This window comes from Xiphophorus maculatus, chromosome 9 (assembly GCF_002775205.1).
Source record: "Xiphophorus maculatus strain JP 163 A chromosome 9, X_maculatus-5.0-male, whole genome shotgun sequence".
Taxonomy (NCBI): Eukaryota; Metazoa; Chordata; class Actinopteri; order Cyprinodontiformes; family Poeciliidae; genus Xiphophorus; species Xiphophorus maculatus.
Window position 1 is genome coordinate 2,039,055 of NC_036451.1, and position 11,866 is coordinate 2,050,920.

At 38.3% G+C, this 11,866-nt stretch overlaps 1 protein-coding gene across 1 annotated transcript in view; it reads left to right on the plus strand.

Annotated features, from left to right (window-relative positions):
* LOC102229421 overlaps window positions 1-11,599 on the plus strand; it is a 61,789-nt gene extending 50,190 nt beyond the window's left edge. Inside the window, exons 48-59 of the mRNA XM_023339874.1 lie at window positions 178-438; window positions 1,126-1,383; window positions 2,230-2,493; window positions 3,436-3,696; window positions 4,785-5,045; window positions 6,008-6,268; window positions 7,191-7,448; window positions 7,598-7,858; window positions 7,933-8,220; window positions 9,297-9,533; window positions 10,152-10,217; window positions 10,959-11,599. Of these exons, the coding sequence (XP_023195642.1) occupies window positions 178-438; window positions 1,126-1,383; window positions 2,230-2,493; window positions 3,436-3,696; window positions 4,785-5,045; window positions 6,008-6,268; window positions 7,191-7,448; window positions 7,598-7,858; window positions 7,933-8,220; window positions 9,297-9,533; window positions 10,152-10,217; window positions 10,959-11,242 (2,960 nt within the window). The 3' untranslated portion in view covers window positions 11,243-11,599. The remainder of the gene's footprint in view (window positions 1-177; window positions 439-1,125; window positions 1,384-2,229; window positions 2,494-3,435; window positions 3,697-4,784; window positions 5,046-6,007; window positions 6,269-7,190; window positions 7,449-7,597; window positions 7,859-7,932; window positions 8,221-9,296; window positions 9,534-10,151; window positions 10,218-10,958) is intronic.
* The last annotated feature ends 267 nt before the right edge of the window (window positions 11,600-11,866 follow it).

Below are 11,866 nucleotides of genomic sequence, written 5' to 3' on the forward strand. Positions count from 1 at the left end.
GTTGAAAAATGTCAACTGTCATCCAAATTTTGGAAGAAAGAGAGAAATGATAAATAATACAAACAAAAATTATTGAGATTGTTTTAATTTATCATTAAAATCATTGATTTAATGCCAATTGTGAGACATACATAGATTTTTGTTAGCCGGTTAATTGTTTGCTGACGTGTTGTGTAGTTCCCTGTGTGCCTGCGCTGGTGGAGGCCCGAGTCGTGTGCGAGTCCGGCGGCATCATGGTCTCCTGGGAGCAGAGCACAGGCGCCTCGTCGTACGCCACGGTGGCGCGCGGCGGCGGCGGCTTGGTCTCAACATGCAACAGCTCCTCAACCACGTGTCTGCTGGACGACGTCCTGTGTGGCCAGAACTACTCCATCACCGTCATCGCATCGGACGACATGTGCAGCAGCGCCAAGAGCTCAGCCGTGGAGATCGACACAGGTTCAGTCACGATTCGGGTTTAATTTAGCCTTTAACACAGCGTTTCTCAAACTTATTCAGGCTGAGGAACAATTCACCGATTTACCGAACACCAACTAACCTGAAATAACACAACATCTTAATAAGTACAACCTGAAATTAAAATATTAGTCTCTTAAATCCCTAATTACTGTTTCCGTTGTCCATCATCAGTTGTCTTTATTGTATTTATTTGCCGATTAAATCATTTTTAATTAATTAAAAATAACAATAGCTGTTGACGTGTGAGCAAAGCGTTATAAGCAAGCAAAGTCTTAAAAAACAAGGAACAGTTCTCACCAACTGAGTCTTGTTCACAGCATAGAGCCGTTCAAAAGAATCACATCATTTGTGAACATCAACACTCTGCAGGTTTGACTTTCTCTGATCACTTAAGTATTTCTGGTGTTGTTTTATTTCCACCGGTATCTTCAGTCTTTCTTTTGAGTGACCCAGTTTTAAGCCTCTTCTCCATCATTAGTTTTAATCCAGTCCTTTGCTAAGCTAGCTGTAGCATCCCACTTTCAGTTGACTTAATAAACGGTCGTTCACGTGCAGTATCTTACAGACCACTAGAGGGCACCTGCAGACCACAGTTTGAGAAACACAGCTTTAATATTAAGACTTCATGTTGTGTTGACCCTTTTGTCCCTTTGTGTCGGGTTGTAGCGCCGTGTGTGCCGCAGAAAGTGACGGCGCAGATGTTGTGCGGCAACAACACCGGCGTGGTGTCATGGGCAGAAGACAAAGGCGTCCATTCGTACCACGTTCAAGCTTTGGGGCCCGACGGTCACAAAATATTCTGTGACAGCGTCAAAAACAGCTGTCAGCTTCCCAGCATGCATTGTGGCCAGACCTACAACCTGACAGTGACGGCTCAAGATGGACGCTGCGACAACAGCAACGCCTACCTCGACCTAAAGTCTGGTAGGAATACTTTTACATATCCTCTTTAGCTTTAAATTATTGGTTGTCATGGTGACGGGGAGGAATTAGATATAGGAGTTGACTCCGATGGTGTACTTGGGCCTTTTCTGAAAAAAATAAAATAAAATAAAAATCTGGAAAAAACAAGAAAATTTTAGTTTGAAAAGCCAACAATTTTTCTCGAAAACTCAAACATTTTAAATTAATCTTGGAAATTTTTTAGAAAAAAATATGTAAATTTCTCAGTTCAAAAGTTTAATTTGTGAGAAACAAATCAGTAAGTTTGAGATTAATCTCAGAAATATTTTAGAAAAAAACTTGAACATTTCTGAACTCCCAAATTTGAAAATTTGTGAGAAAAAAAATCACAAAATTTGAGATTAATTTAAGACATTTGGCAGAAAAAAGTAAGGGAATTTCTGAGTGTGAAAAGTCAAAAAGTCGTGAGAAAAAAAAAAATTGGGGATTAATTTCAGAAATAGTGTAAAGAAAAAGAAAAGGAAAGAAAAAGTGTAAAGTCTGTGAGAAAAAATCTAAATTTTTTTTAATCATTTCAGAACTTTTGTGGGGGAAAAAGCAACAAGTAAATTTCTGGGTTTGAAAATTGAAAATTTGTGAGGAAAAAAATCTCAAAAACTTTTAGAATCATTTCAGTAATTTTATAGAAAACATTGGAAAGTCCAGAGCTCAAAAAGTCAAAAATTTGAAACTTTTGGCGTAATGAGATCAGGAAATGGTTTTTCTAGAATATATTTTAAATAATCTCATAATTTGGGAGTTGTTTTTTTTTTTTCTTCTAGCAGATTTTCAACTTTTTTAGTTTTTTGTGTTTCTTCTCTCTGCCAGTTCCTTGCAAGCCCACGAATGTCGGCGCGTCCCTCCGCTGCCTCTCGAACTCGGCCGCGGTGACCTGGGAGTGGGCCAGCGGCGCGCTCTCTTACGTTGCGGTCGGCGTTACTACAGACGGGAAACACAGAGCCAGGTGCAACAACACGATGACCTACTGTGACCTGAGCGACCTGCAGTGTGGACAGACCTACAGCGTCAGCGTGTTCGGCCTGGACGAGTCCTGCTCCGGCGTGGAGAGCAACCAGACTCTCGTACGGACAGGTAGGCACTGAAGGTCGCTAGCTAAGAAGCTAAACTTTATGAATAAATCTGTGTTGTTAGCTAATCAAGTCTACATCGACCTGCTCCCATTAAAATAACTTATAACTGGAAATAAGGTTTGGTACCAACGATATGCAGGTGATACACAGCTCTACACGATGATGTCATCATGATGCTTATAACGGCTAAATGTGTGGATGAACAGAAATGATCTAGAGTTATAGATCTAGAGTCAACGCACAGCTTCAGTTATTACACCTGGAAACTAGAGATCAGGCTGACCTCTGACCTGAACCTTCAGAGCCGCATAAAGACAGTAACAAAGTCGGCCTCCTATCAGGTGAAGAACATTTCCATGTACCAGTAAGATCATCCAGGTAATATAATAACAATATAATAAAATAACATAATGGCATAATAATGCAAGAACATATTCTCAAAGACCAATAAACTTTAAATTCCAATGAACATTTAACACTGGAACTGAAAGACTTTTTAAATACCTAAAATAAACAGAAACAACAAATAAAATAAATAATGACGTCTCTGTAAACAAAGTCGTCCTTCATAAAAAGGGCAAGTCGAGACCAAAACTCCAGACTGAAGACTTTTATCAGCCAGTTTTTGGTAGAAAGAGAGAAAAGAGAAAATATGGATGTTATTGAGCTTGTTTTAATTTATCGTGTGATTAATTTATTGCTTTTTGTAACAGCCCTACCACTGGCTCCCTGTAGCTCAGAGAATAGACTTTAAAATACTGTCTAGTTTATAAATCCCTGAACGCCTTAGCACCAAAATACATTAAAGACCTGCTGTTAGAGTTCCCTTTGATTCAGAGTAACTTGAACATTGATCAATATATTTGGTTGATATTTGACCAGATGTGATATTAATTGCTTGTTTCATAACTGGTGACTATAAATCACTTTGCCTGTGTCTCAGCTCCATGTCTGCCTCAGAACGTGACAGTCGAGGCTAAATGTGCTGAAAAGGCGATGGTCGTCTCCTGGGCCCCCAACCCGGACGCCCAGTACTTCCATGTAGCCGTAGTGAGCAGCACCGGCGCCAGGCTGTACTGTAACTCCAGCACCAACTCCTGCACCATCGGCGACCTGCCCTGTGGGCAGCGCTACAACGTCACAGTGATCTCCGTTAGAGACGCCTGTGAGAGCAAACCGAGCGCCGTGGTGCCGACCTGTTCAGGTAAACGTCAGCTCATCTAGCAGAGTAAAAAAAATCCTGCTATAATCTACTTTTTCAAAATGATAACAATGACTAGGGTTGCAAAAAATGATTAATTTCATAATCAATTATCCTATCGATTATTCTGACAGTAAATCGGATAAATTGCCAGATTCTACAGATTTTTCACTAAGCTACATTTTTCATACAATCCTATAAATACATTAAGAGATGCAAATACTTTTTAAAATAAGGAAGAAATATATATTTTTAGCCTAAAATGCAATAACATATCATTCCTTTAGTAAATTTCAACCAAGTGAAGCTGAAGCGTTGCCACTTGAGAACATTTTTGTAAAACATATTTACAGAAAAAAGTGTTTTTATTTTAAATGTAAAATGTGTGTGTGAATATATATATACTGTACATAGTATCGTATTTCTTTGGCTTAATTGCTGCTCTGAATATGTTTTTTAATCAAATTGCATTTTTTGAGTCCCTAAACTCCAGTTATCGATTTTATTAATTTATAAATTGGTTGAAGATTATTTCAACAATCGATTAATTATGATTAATCCAATTAATCGTTTCAGTCCTAAAGACATTCAATTGTTTTGTTTTTTTTTAAACAAAAATGTGTCTCTTCTCCAGTTAATGACTAATGGATTACTAAATTAGCTGAAGATTATTTCAACAATAGTTTCAGTCATTGTAATAATATTCAATTTTTTCATTATTTGAAAGAGAAAAATTTGTATTTACTCCAGCTAACAATTAATCGCTGATTATTTCAACAATCAATTAATCATGATTAATCGTCTCAGTCCTAATAATGACATTCGATTGTTTCATTTTCTTTCTGTTTAATTAGAGTTGAAACTTTGCATCTGTAACACTTTGTATTGCCTTGTTGCTGAAAATGTGCTATATAACTAAAATTACCTTTACCTTTACCAACTGGTCAGGTGTAATGGACATCACATTTTTCCATCAAAATAAGGAAAATATTCGGCTAATGCAACCCCTGTGTTCATATATTATAAAGAAGTTTCTGCTGCATAAAAAGTGAATGAAAAGTAACATTCCTGTCCTGTTTGATGTGCGACAGCTCCATGTGTTCCCACGAAGCCTAATGGCCACCTGGACTGCGTGTCAAACTCAGCCTGGGTGTCCTGGACCGAATCGCAGGGCGCCAGCAGCTACTACGTTCTGGCCACGGCGGCCAGCGGCCGTAACTCCAGCTGCACCTCCTCGTCCTCCCTGTGCGAAGTCGCAGATCTGAAATGTGGGACTCTCTACACCTTCCATGTCACGGCAGTCAACAAGCAGTGCAGCAGTAATCACAGCAGCACCTTTGAGATTGAGACAGGTATGCAGCTTCACCCAGGCCTTTTTTTTTAGCTGATTTTTGGTTTTCGGCAACCTGAGGCTTCTTCGGACCTTCCACACCTTTCCTTTTCAAATTTACACAAAACGTTGTCACTATTCTGTGAAATCGAAAATATGCAATTAAAATCACGTGAATAAGTTTGTTCACACAAAAAGGGATTATAAAAACATCGTCCACTAACCACTTCCTGTTGTCTTCTTTGTCATTTCCGCCAGCAGTAACATCCGGTTGTTGATCATGTGACGCTTGTGATGCAACAATAAGTGTTTCCATCAGAGTTTAGAAAATACACAAATTTCGATACTGCCTAAAAACCACTTCATCGTATCACTAAAACTTTTATTGAAAAGAAGAATTTTTTCCTTTTTTCTCAAAATTATCCATTAATCACAGTTTTATAATTCCAACAGACACAATTGTACAGTCAATAGAAATGTAGCCACTAGTTGCTTTTCCATTACTAAAATGCACAAAATTTAGTCAATATTTCACTAATGGTAAAAAACAAAAAACAATTCTGCAATTGCAGTGTTTCCATGAAAAATTGTAATTGCAGTGTTTCCATAAAATAAGAAACACAATTAAAATCACGCGTGAATAAGTTTATTCATGTGATAAGTCATGAAAAATCATGCAGCGCCATCATCCTCCTACCACTTCCTGTTCTCATCTTTGCCGTTTCTGTCAGTAGTAACATCCGGCTGTTGATCACATTGTGATGCGAAGGAAACAAAAAACTTCATTTTTTTTTTAAAAACTGTCACGTTTCCATTAAGCAATTTTATTTTTGTAATTACAATTTGCACAATTATATAATCAATGGAAATGCTGCTACTAGCTCTAGACATGAGTAAGAAGATTTTGTTTCACAGCTATCCAGACAGAAATGATTGAGTCGACGCCAACATTTGGTATATTTCTGTTTATTTCCATTCCTTTAGGTCCTTGCGCTCTAGAGAGAGTCACTGCAACACCTGCATTCAATAACGACACCATCCTGGTTGAATGGAAGCAAACGCTGGACTCGCCGCTCTACCTGGTCACAGCTGAAGCCGAAGATAAATCCGTCATTTCCTGTAACAGCTCGTCAAACCAGTGTGTCCTCCAGGATGCCCGGTGCGGCCAACACTACAGCGTCATCGTGTCGGCTTCCTCAGACAAGTGCAGCAGCCTAAGAAGTCCCCCGACGAAGATCAAGACAGGTATTTAAAACAGAATCAGTTCCCCCTTTACGAGCCCCTTGCATGTTGTTGTTTACATCTGGAAACTTTCCGCATGCACACAACGCTGGAGGGCAAAAAACCGATTTTTACTTGCCATTCATAACCGCGCTGCCGCGGTAGAACGACTCCGTTAACAAAATGAAATCTGGAGATGTAGGTATTATTAACTCAGTGCTTTGTGCCACAGCTAAGGGAAAATAAACACAGAAAACTGTTGTACATCTCAAAACCACTTCTTTTTTTCTTGCTCTCTTGTCACCTAAGTTGCCATAGCAACTGACAACGACACATTATGTTTCAGGATTCAAAATTTTAAAAAACAGTCAAATATTTCCGACACAAAGAACAGAACATTACAGTTTAATGTTTTATTTTGTGATTATTATGATTATTAATAAGTGATGGCTGTGGTAGATTAGCTAATGCTGCTATTAGCAAAGCTAACACTGCGGTGGTTGATTAGCTAACGCTGCTATTAGCAAAGCTAACACTGCGGTGGTTGATTAGCTAATTTAAACACCTACTCTCCTGGTGATCTGTCAGAGTTGGTGTGGGTCGTCTTTTTTTATTATTATTATTTTTTAACTGAACCAAAACACACTAAATTCCACACCACATCTACATGTTAAGGTTGTCATAGTCAAGCTAGCATAACTGAACTCTCCCTCCCTATTTTTTTCCTAATTAAAACTTTTTCCTGACCTTGTTTTCAAGTTGTCGTAGTGTAGCAAAGCACTGCATCCCTTTTTATTTTATATATTAGGCGTAAATTTAAGATTTAGCACGTTATATTGATGGTAGTCATCGTTAGCCACCAGCTTTTTCCCCTGTAGCAGGGAGATGGTGGGTGATCTTATGCCTATCCACGTCTTTTGGGATATTTAATCTTTTTCTCCTTTAGCTCCCTGCGTGCCGAGCAATGTGACAGTGGTGTCGCAGTGCCAGGACAGAGGGGCCGTGGTTTCCTGGGAGAAATCGTTGGTGGCCACATCGTACCGGCTGACGGCCAGAGGACAAGATGGCCACGTTGTGGCCTGCAACAACACGGCCAACAACTGCTCCCTGTCTGCCCTGCACTGCGGCCAGGCGTACGGCGTGAGCATCACCGCCGTGGGAGAAAACAGCACCAGTTACCCCAGCAACGATACCTTCAGAACAGGTACAACTGGGGCAGAAACGATTAATTGTTTATTGACATAATCATCAAATAATTTAGAAATTAATTAATTGTTAACTGGAGTGTATAATCATGGCAGGAAAACGTCACCAGATTCACTCTCTGACTTCCTTTATTTTTTATTTCTTTAGTGCCTTGCGCTCCGTCTAATCTCGCCGTGGATATCGACTGTCAGACCAACTACGCCCGGCTGTCTTGGGCTCACACCGACGGCGCTGTGAAGTATTTCAGCCGCGTGTCGTCTGCGGCTGGCGAAGCCTTTTACTGCGACAGCAGCAACACTTCCTGCACACTGAAAAACCTGCAGTGTGGCGGCAACTACAACTTCACCGTTACAGCCTTCGACGGGGCCTGCAACAGCTCGGAAAGCAAACCTCTGCAGGAAGGAGCAGGTAACAGAGTTAATTTAAAATTAAAATAGCATTTCTATTTTTATTGGTGTAACTCTCTCTCTCTTTTGAATCAGCTCCATGCCCACCGTCTCGCCTGAATGTCCGGATGCAGAGGATCAAACTAACGTTCTGGGCCATGATATCCTGGGACAAAGTCAACTGTTCAGGCGTCGAGTATTTGGTTGAAGTGAGAGGCTGGATCAGAAACGACCCGCTGACCCTGATGAAAGTCTCCTCCTACTGGCAGCCCAGGCCGTACTTCGAGCTGCCGATGCCTTGCAGCTCGGCTTTCAACGTGACCGGGTTCTCCAGAAACTCTGGAGGCGTCAGCAAGCCGTCCAGAATCTACACAGGAACCACAGGTAGGTCAAAATTTACAACGTTACTGGCAAAGACAGGCAGAAAATACTGAACATTCACTACAATCAGTGAAAACAAGAAATACGACGGCGTATTAGGGCAATTGTAGACAAAAATTTAAAAAAGGAGTAAATTTCTGTCACAAAACTAAGAAATTTTGAGATTAATTCAAGGAATTTTCTATAAAAAGTACACGTATGAGTTTGAAAACTCTGAAATTAGCTAGAAAAATCTCAGATGTTTAGATTAATCTGAGAAATTTGCTAGGGAAAAAATTTAATTTCTGAACTTGAAGAGTCAAAATCTCAAATTTTGAGAATAACTTGAAAAGTCAAAAATCTGCAAGAGAAAAGTCTGAATTTTTTAAAATTAATCTCCAGAATTTTCTAGAAAATTTCTTTGTTGGAAAAGTCACACATTTGCTTAGAATACAAGCAAAATTTTTAAATTAATCTCTAAATTGGAAATACAAATTTTCAAAAATGTGAGTTTTTTCTTGCATTGTTTGGACTTTTGGAGCTCAGAAATGTCCTTGTTCTTTCTATAACATTTCTGAGATTAATCTCAAACTTTAAAATGTTTTTCTTGCATATATTCAACTTTTGCAGCTCAGTTTATTTTTTAGAAAGTTTCTGAGATTAAGAATGGCCCCATCATAAATAAAAGTATTTACTCTTCAGTAAAATCTCCATTTATTCTCAAATTTCTGTTTTCCCTCCGAGAATAGAAGTTAGCTTTTTATTGTTACCATTTATTGAAGTTGTCAATTATTATTGCTTTATTGATTTAGAAATGTACTATAGAAATTATATCATGTTAACAATTATTGATGCAAATATGAATGAATGACAGATATGTATAAAGAAAATACTAATAAATAATGTTATAACCAAGATATCATGACTAGTAATTTATTGGATGATGCTGCTGATGTAAAAATAAGTTTATACTTATATCCACTTCTTTGAACGTGTAAATATACTTTATTTTCTTAGTGTGTAACTTTGTTTATTATTTTATTAAAGGAAAGTTCAGAGCAGTTAGTTTCAATTACCATCGCTGTCTGTTTGTCTCGCAGAGCCTTGTGCGCCGCAAAGGGTTAAATACAGTGGGAACTCGACGTCGGCCATCTTGTCCTGGGACGCGTCGGTGTTGGCCACCATGTACACGGTCTACAACGTGTCGGGGGGAAGCTGGGTGAAGCTGTGCAACACCACGGGACTCTCCTGCCAGCTGACCAACTTCAACCCTGCTGCCACCACAGTAACAGCCAGCAACGCTGTCGGGGAAAGCAACCCGAGCCAAAACATAACAGGTCCGACAGAAACGGTAGCAGAATCTTACTTGGAGATGCAAGATTCTCAACATCTCCAAGTTGGTTTCCTCTGTTTGAAAAGAACTAAAGTCCCAGGCAACATTTATGCCTTGTATAAAGACGATGTTCAAGGACCATTGAAATTTTAAAATAAAGTACATTTCCGCCAAAAAACTAAGAAATTTTTTGAAAAAACATTTAAGTTTGAAAGTTAAACATTTTCTAGAACAAAAAATCTCAGAAATGTTCATGTTTCTTCTTAAAATGTTGTGATATTAATAAAAAAATATAGTTTCAAAAGTGTAAAACTTTTGACTTTAAAAAGAAATTTCCATGTTTTTTTCCATTTTAGAAATCTTCTGAGATTAACCTCAAAATTTCAGGGTTTTTCTCAAGAATTTTTTTTTTACCTGTAAACCTGAAATTTCCAAGCTTTTTTCTAGAAATCTTCTGAGATTATTCTCAAATTTGAGTTTTTTGGCAGAAATGTTTTCCTCTTTTTATATTTTCTGTCTGCAGCGTTGTAATAATACGGCGTCGTACTGTCATCATTTCCTCTTGCTGTGCAAAAATATAAAATGAAAGCTAAGAAATAAATAATTCATTTCTGTTCACCAGGTCCAGTCAGAGCACGCAGGAGACGAGATCTGCAACCCGATCAACTCGACAGCGATGAAGAAGAAAGTTAGTGACATATCGATTATTTACTTAATCTAAAGTTGATTGATTTTATCCATCATCTCATGATTACAGTAAGCAGCCATTTTCTTACAAAATCAATCCAAGGGGCAGAAATGGCCCACGGGCCGCACTTTGAATATCCCTAGTTTAAGGTGACATTATTAGTTAATCGATTGGAACTCATTTTAATTTAATAACAGAGATTCCAAAAAACTGTAGTCATGTAAAAGAGTAATATATTTTTACTCAAGTAAAAGTAAAAAGTACCCATCCAAGAAATGACTCAATAAAAGTAAAAACTGAATAACTGATCAAATAATCAATCATTTAGTATTTAAAAACATAACCAAATTATAAAGTAGAAATTTTGACATTTTAAGGACCAAAATGACAATAATTCAAATAAGTAACAAAAAATAACGTCGGGCAAAAGAAAATGTGTCCAAATCAGTTTCTATCAATAAAAAACTTATTAAACTAACAAAAGCTGCAGTGTGTTTCTGGTACATTTTTGGTTCAGACATGTTTGTTTTTCATTCAGTGGGTAGAAAAAACTTACATTTTACTCAAGAGTAGAAATACTTCATGATAAAATTACTCAAGTAAAAGTAAAAAGTACAGTTACTAGTTACTACCCAACTCTGTCAATACACCATTAATCGATGATTAATCTCTATAAGTGGACTGTAGTTACTAGTTTTGATGTTGTGGATGTTATTTTGAAGCTTCTTTACGCTCTTTCAGGTCTGGAGACCCCAGAGGTTTTGGCCGTGACAGCGAGCGGCGGGTCCTTGTATGTGAAGTGGAAGATGGTGGACGGAGCGACCGAATACGAGCTTGTCATTGAAGAGGAGCAAAACGCGGCGCAGACGACTCCGCTGCCGAGAGTGAGGAACGTAGGCGGGGATTTTTACACAGAGACTGGCCTCAAACCCGTGACCAGCTACTGCGTCAGAGTGGCAGCAAAGGACGGCCTCAACCGGAGCAACTTCTCCTGGCCGACCTGCAGGAAAACCGGCGCTTCGTAAAGAAACCAATTACTGTAGAGACTGGATGAAAGAGTTTTATCTGGGGTAAAAATGGTTTTTCCACTACGTAGCATCCATCACAGATTTTCTTTTCTGGTTTGTGCTCAAAGAACTTTAGGAAGATAACTGATTGCTTTAATAATCTAAACATGTAGCCATTCATAGCTGTCTAAATGTGTTGCTGAAGCCATATTTATCAAAAGAATTGTTTATTTTTAAGATAGGTTAATACTTTTTTTTTTGGATGATTGTTAACTCTTAAAAACTCAGTAAACCTGATAATTTATCAAGAAATATCCTTTAAATGTATATTTTCTTGGTGACTTACCTGCTCAGATGATGAAATAAAAAGAAATCTATGACATATTAAAGCAAATTTGTGAAATTATTTTGTTGGTGAAATGTCTGCGGCGTTCCAAGAAAAACCTTTTCAAAGCTGACACAAAGAATACAAAATAATAAAAGCAACGATTTGGTCCAAACAGACCCGAGTTCAACTAAACAGAGTCGACGTGGGATTATATGAAGACAGAAAAACACAAAGAAGCCGCCTACAATCGCTGCAAATGACCCTGGCAGATGGGCTATACAAACCAAATTAATTACATTTTCTTCATAAAATTA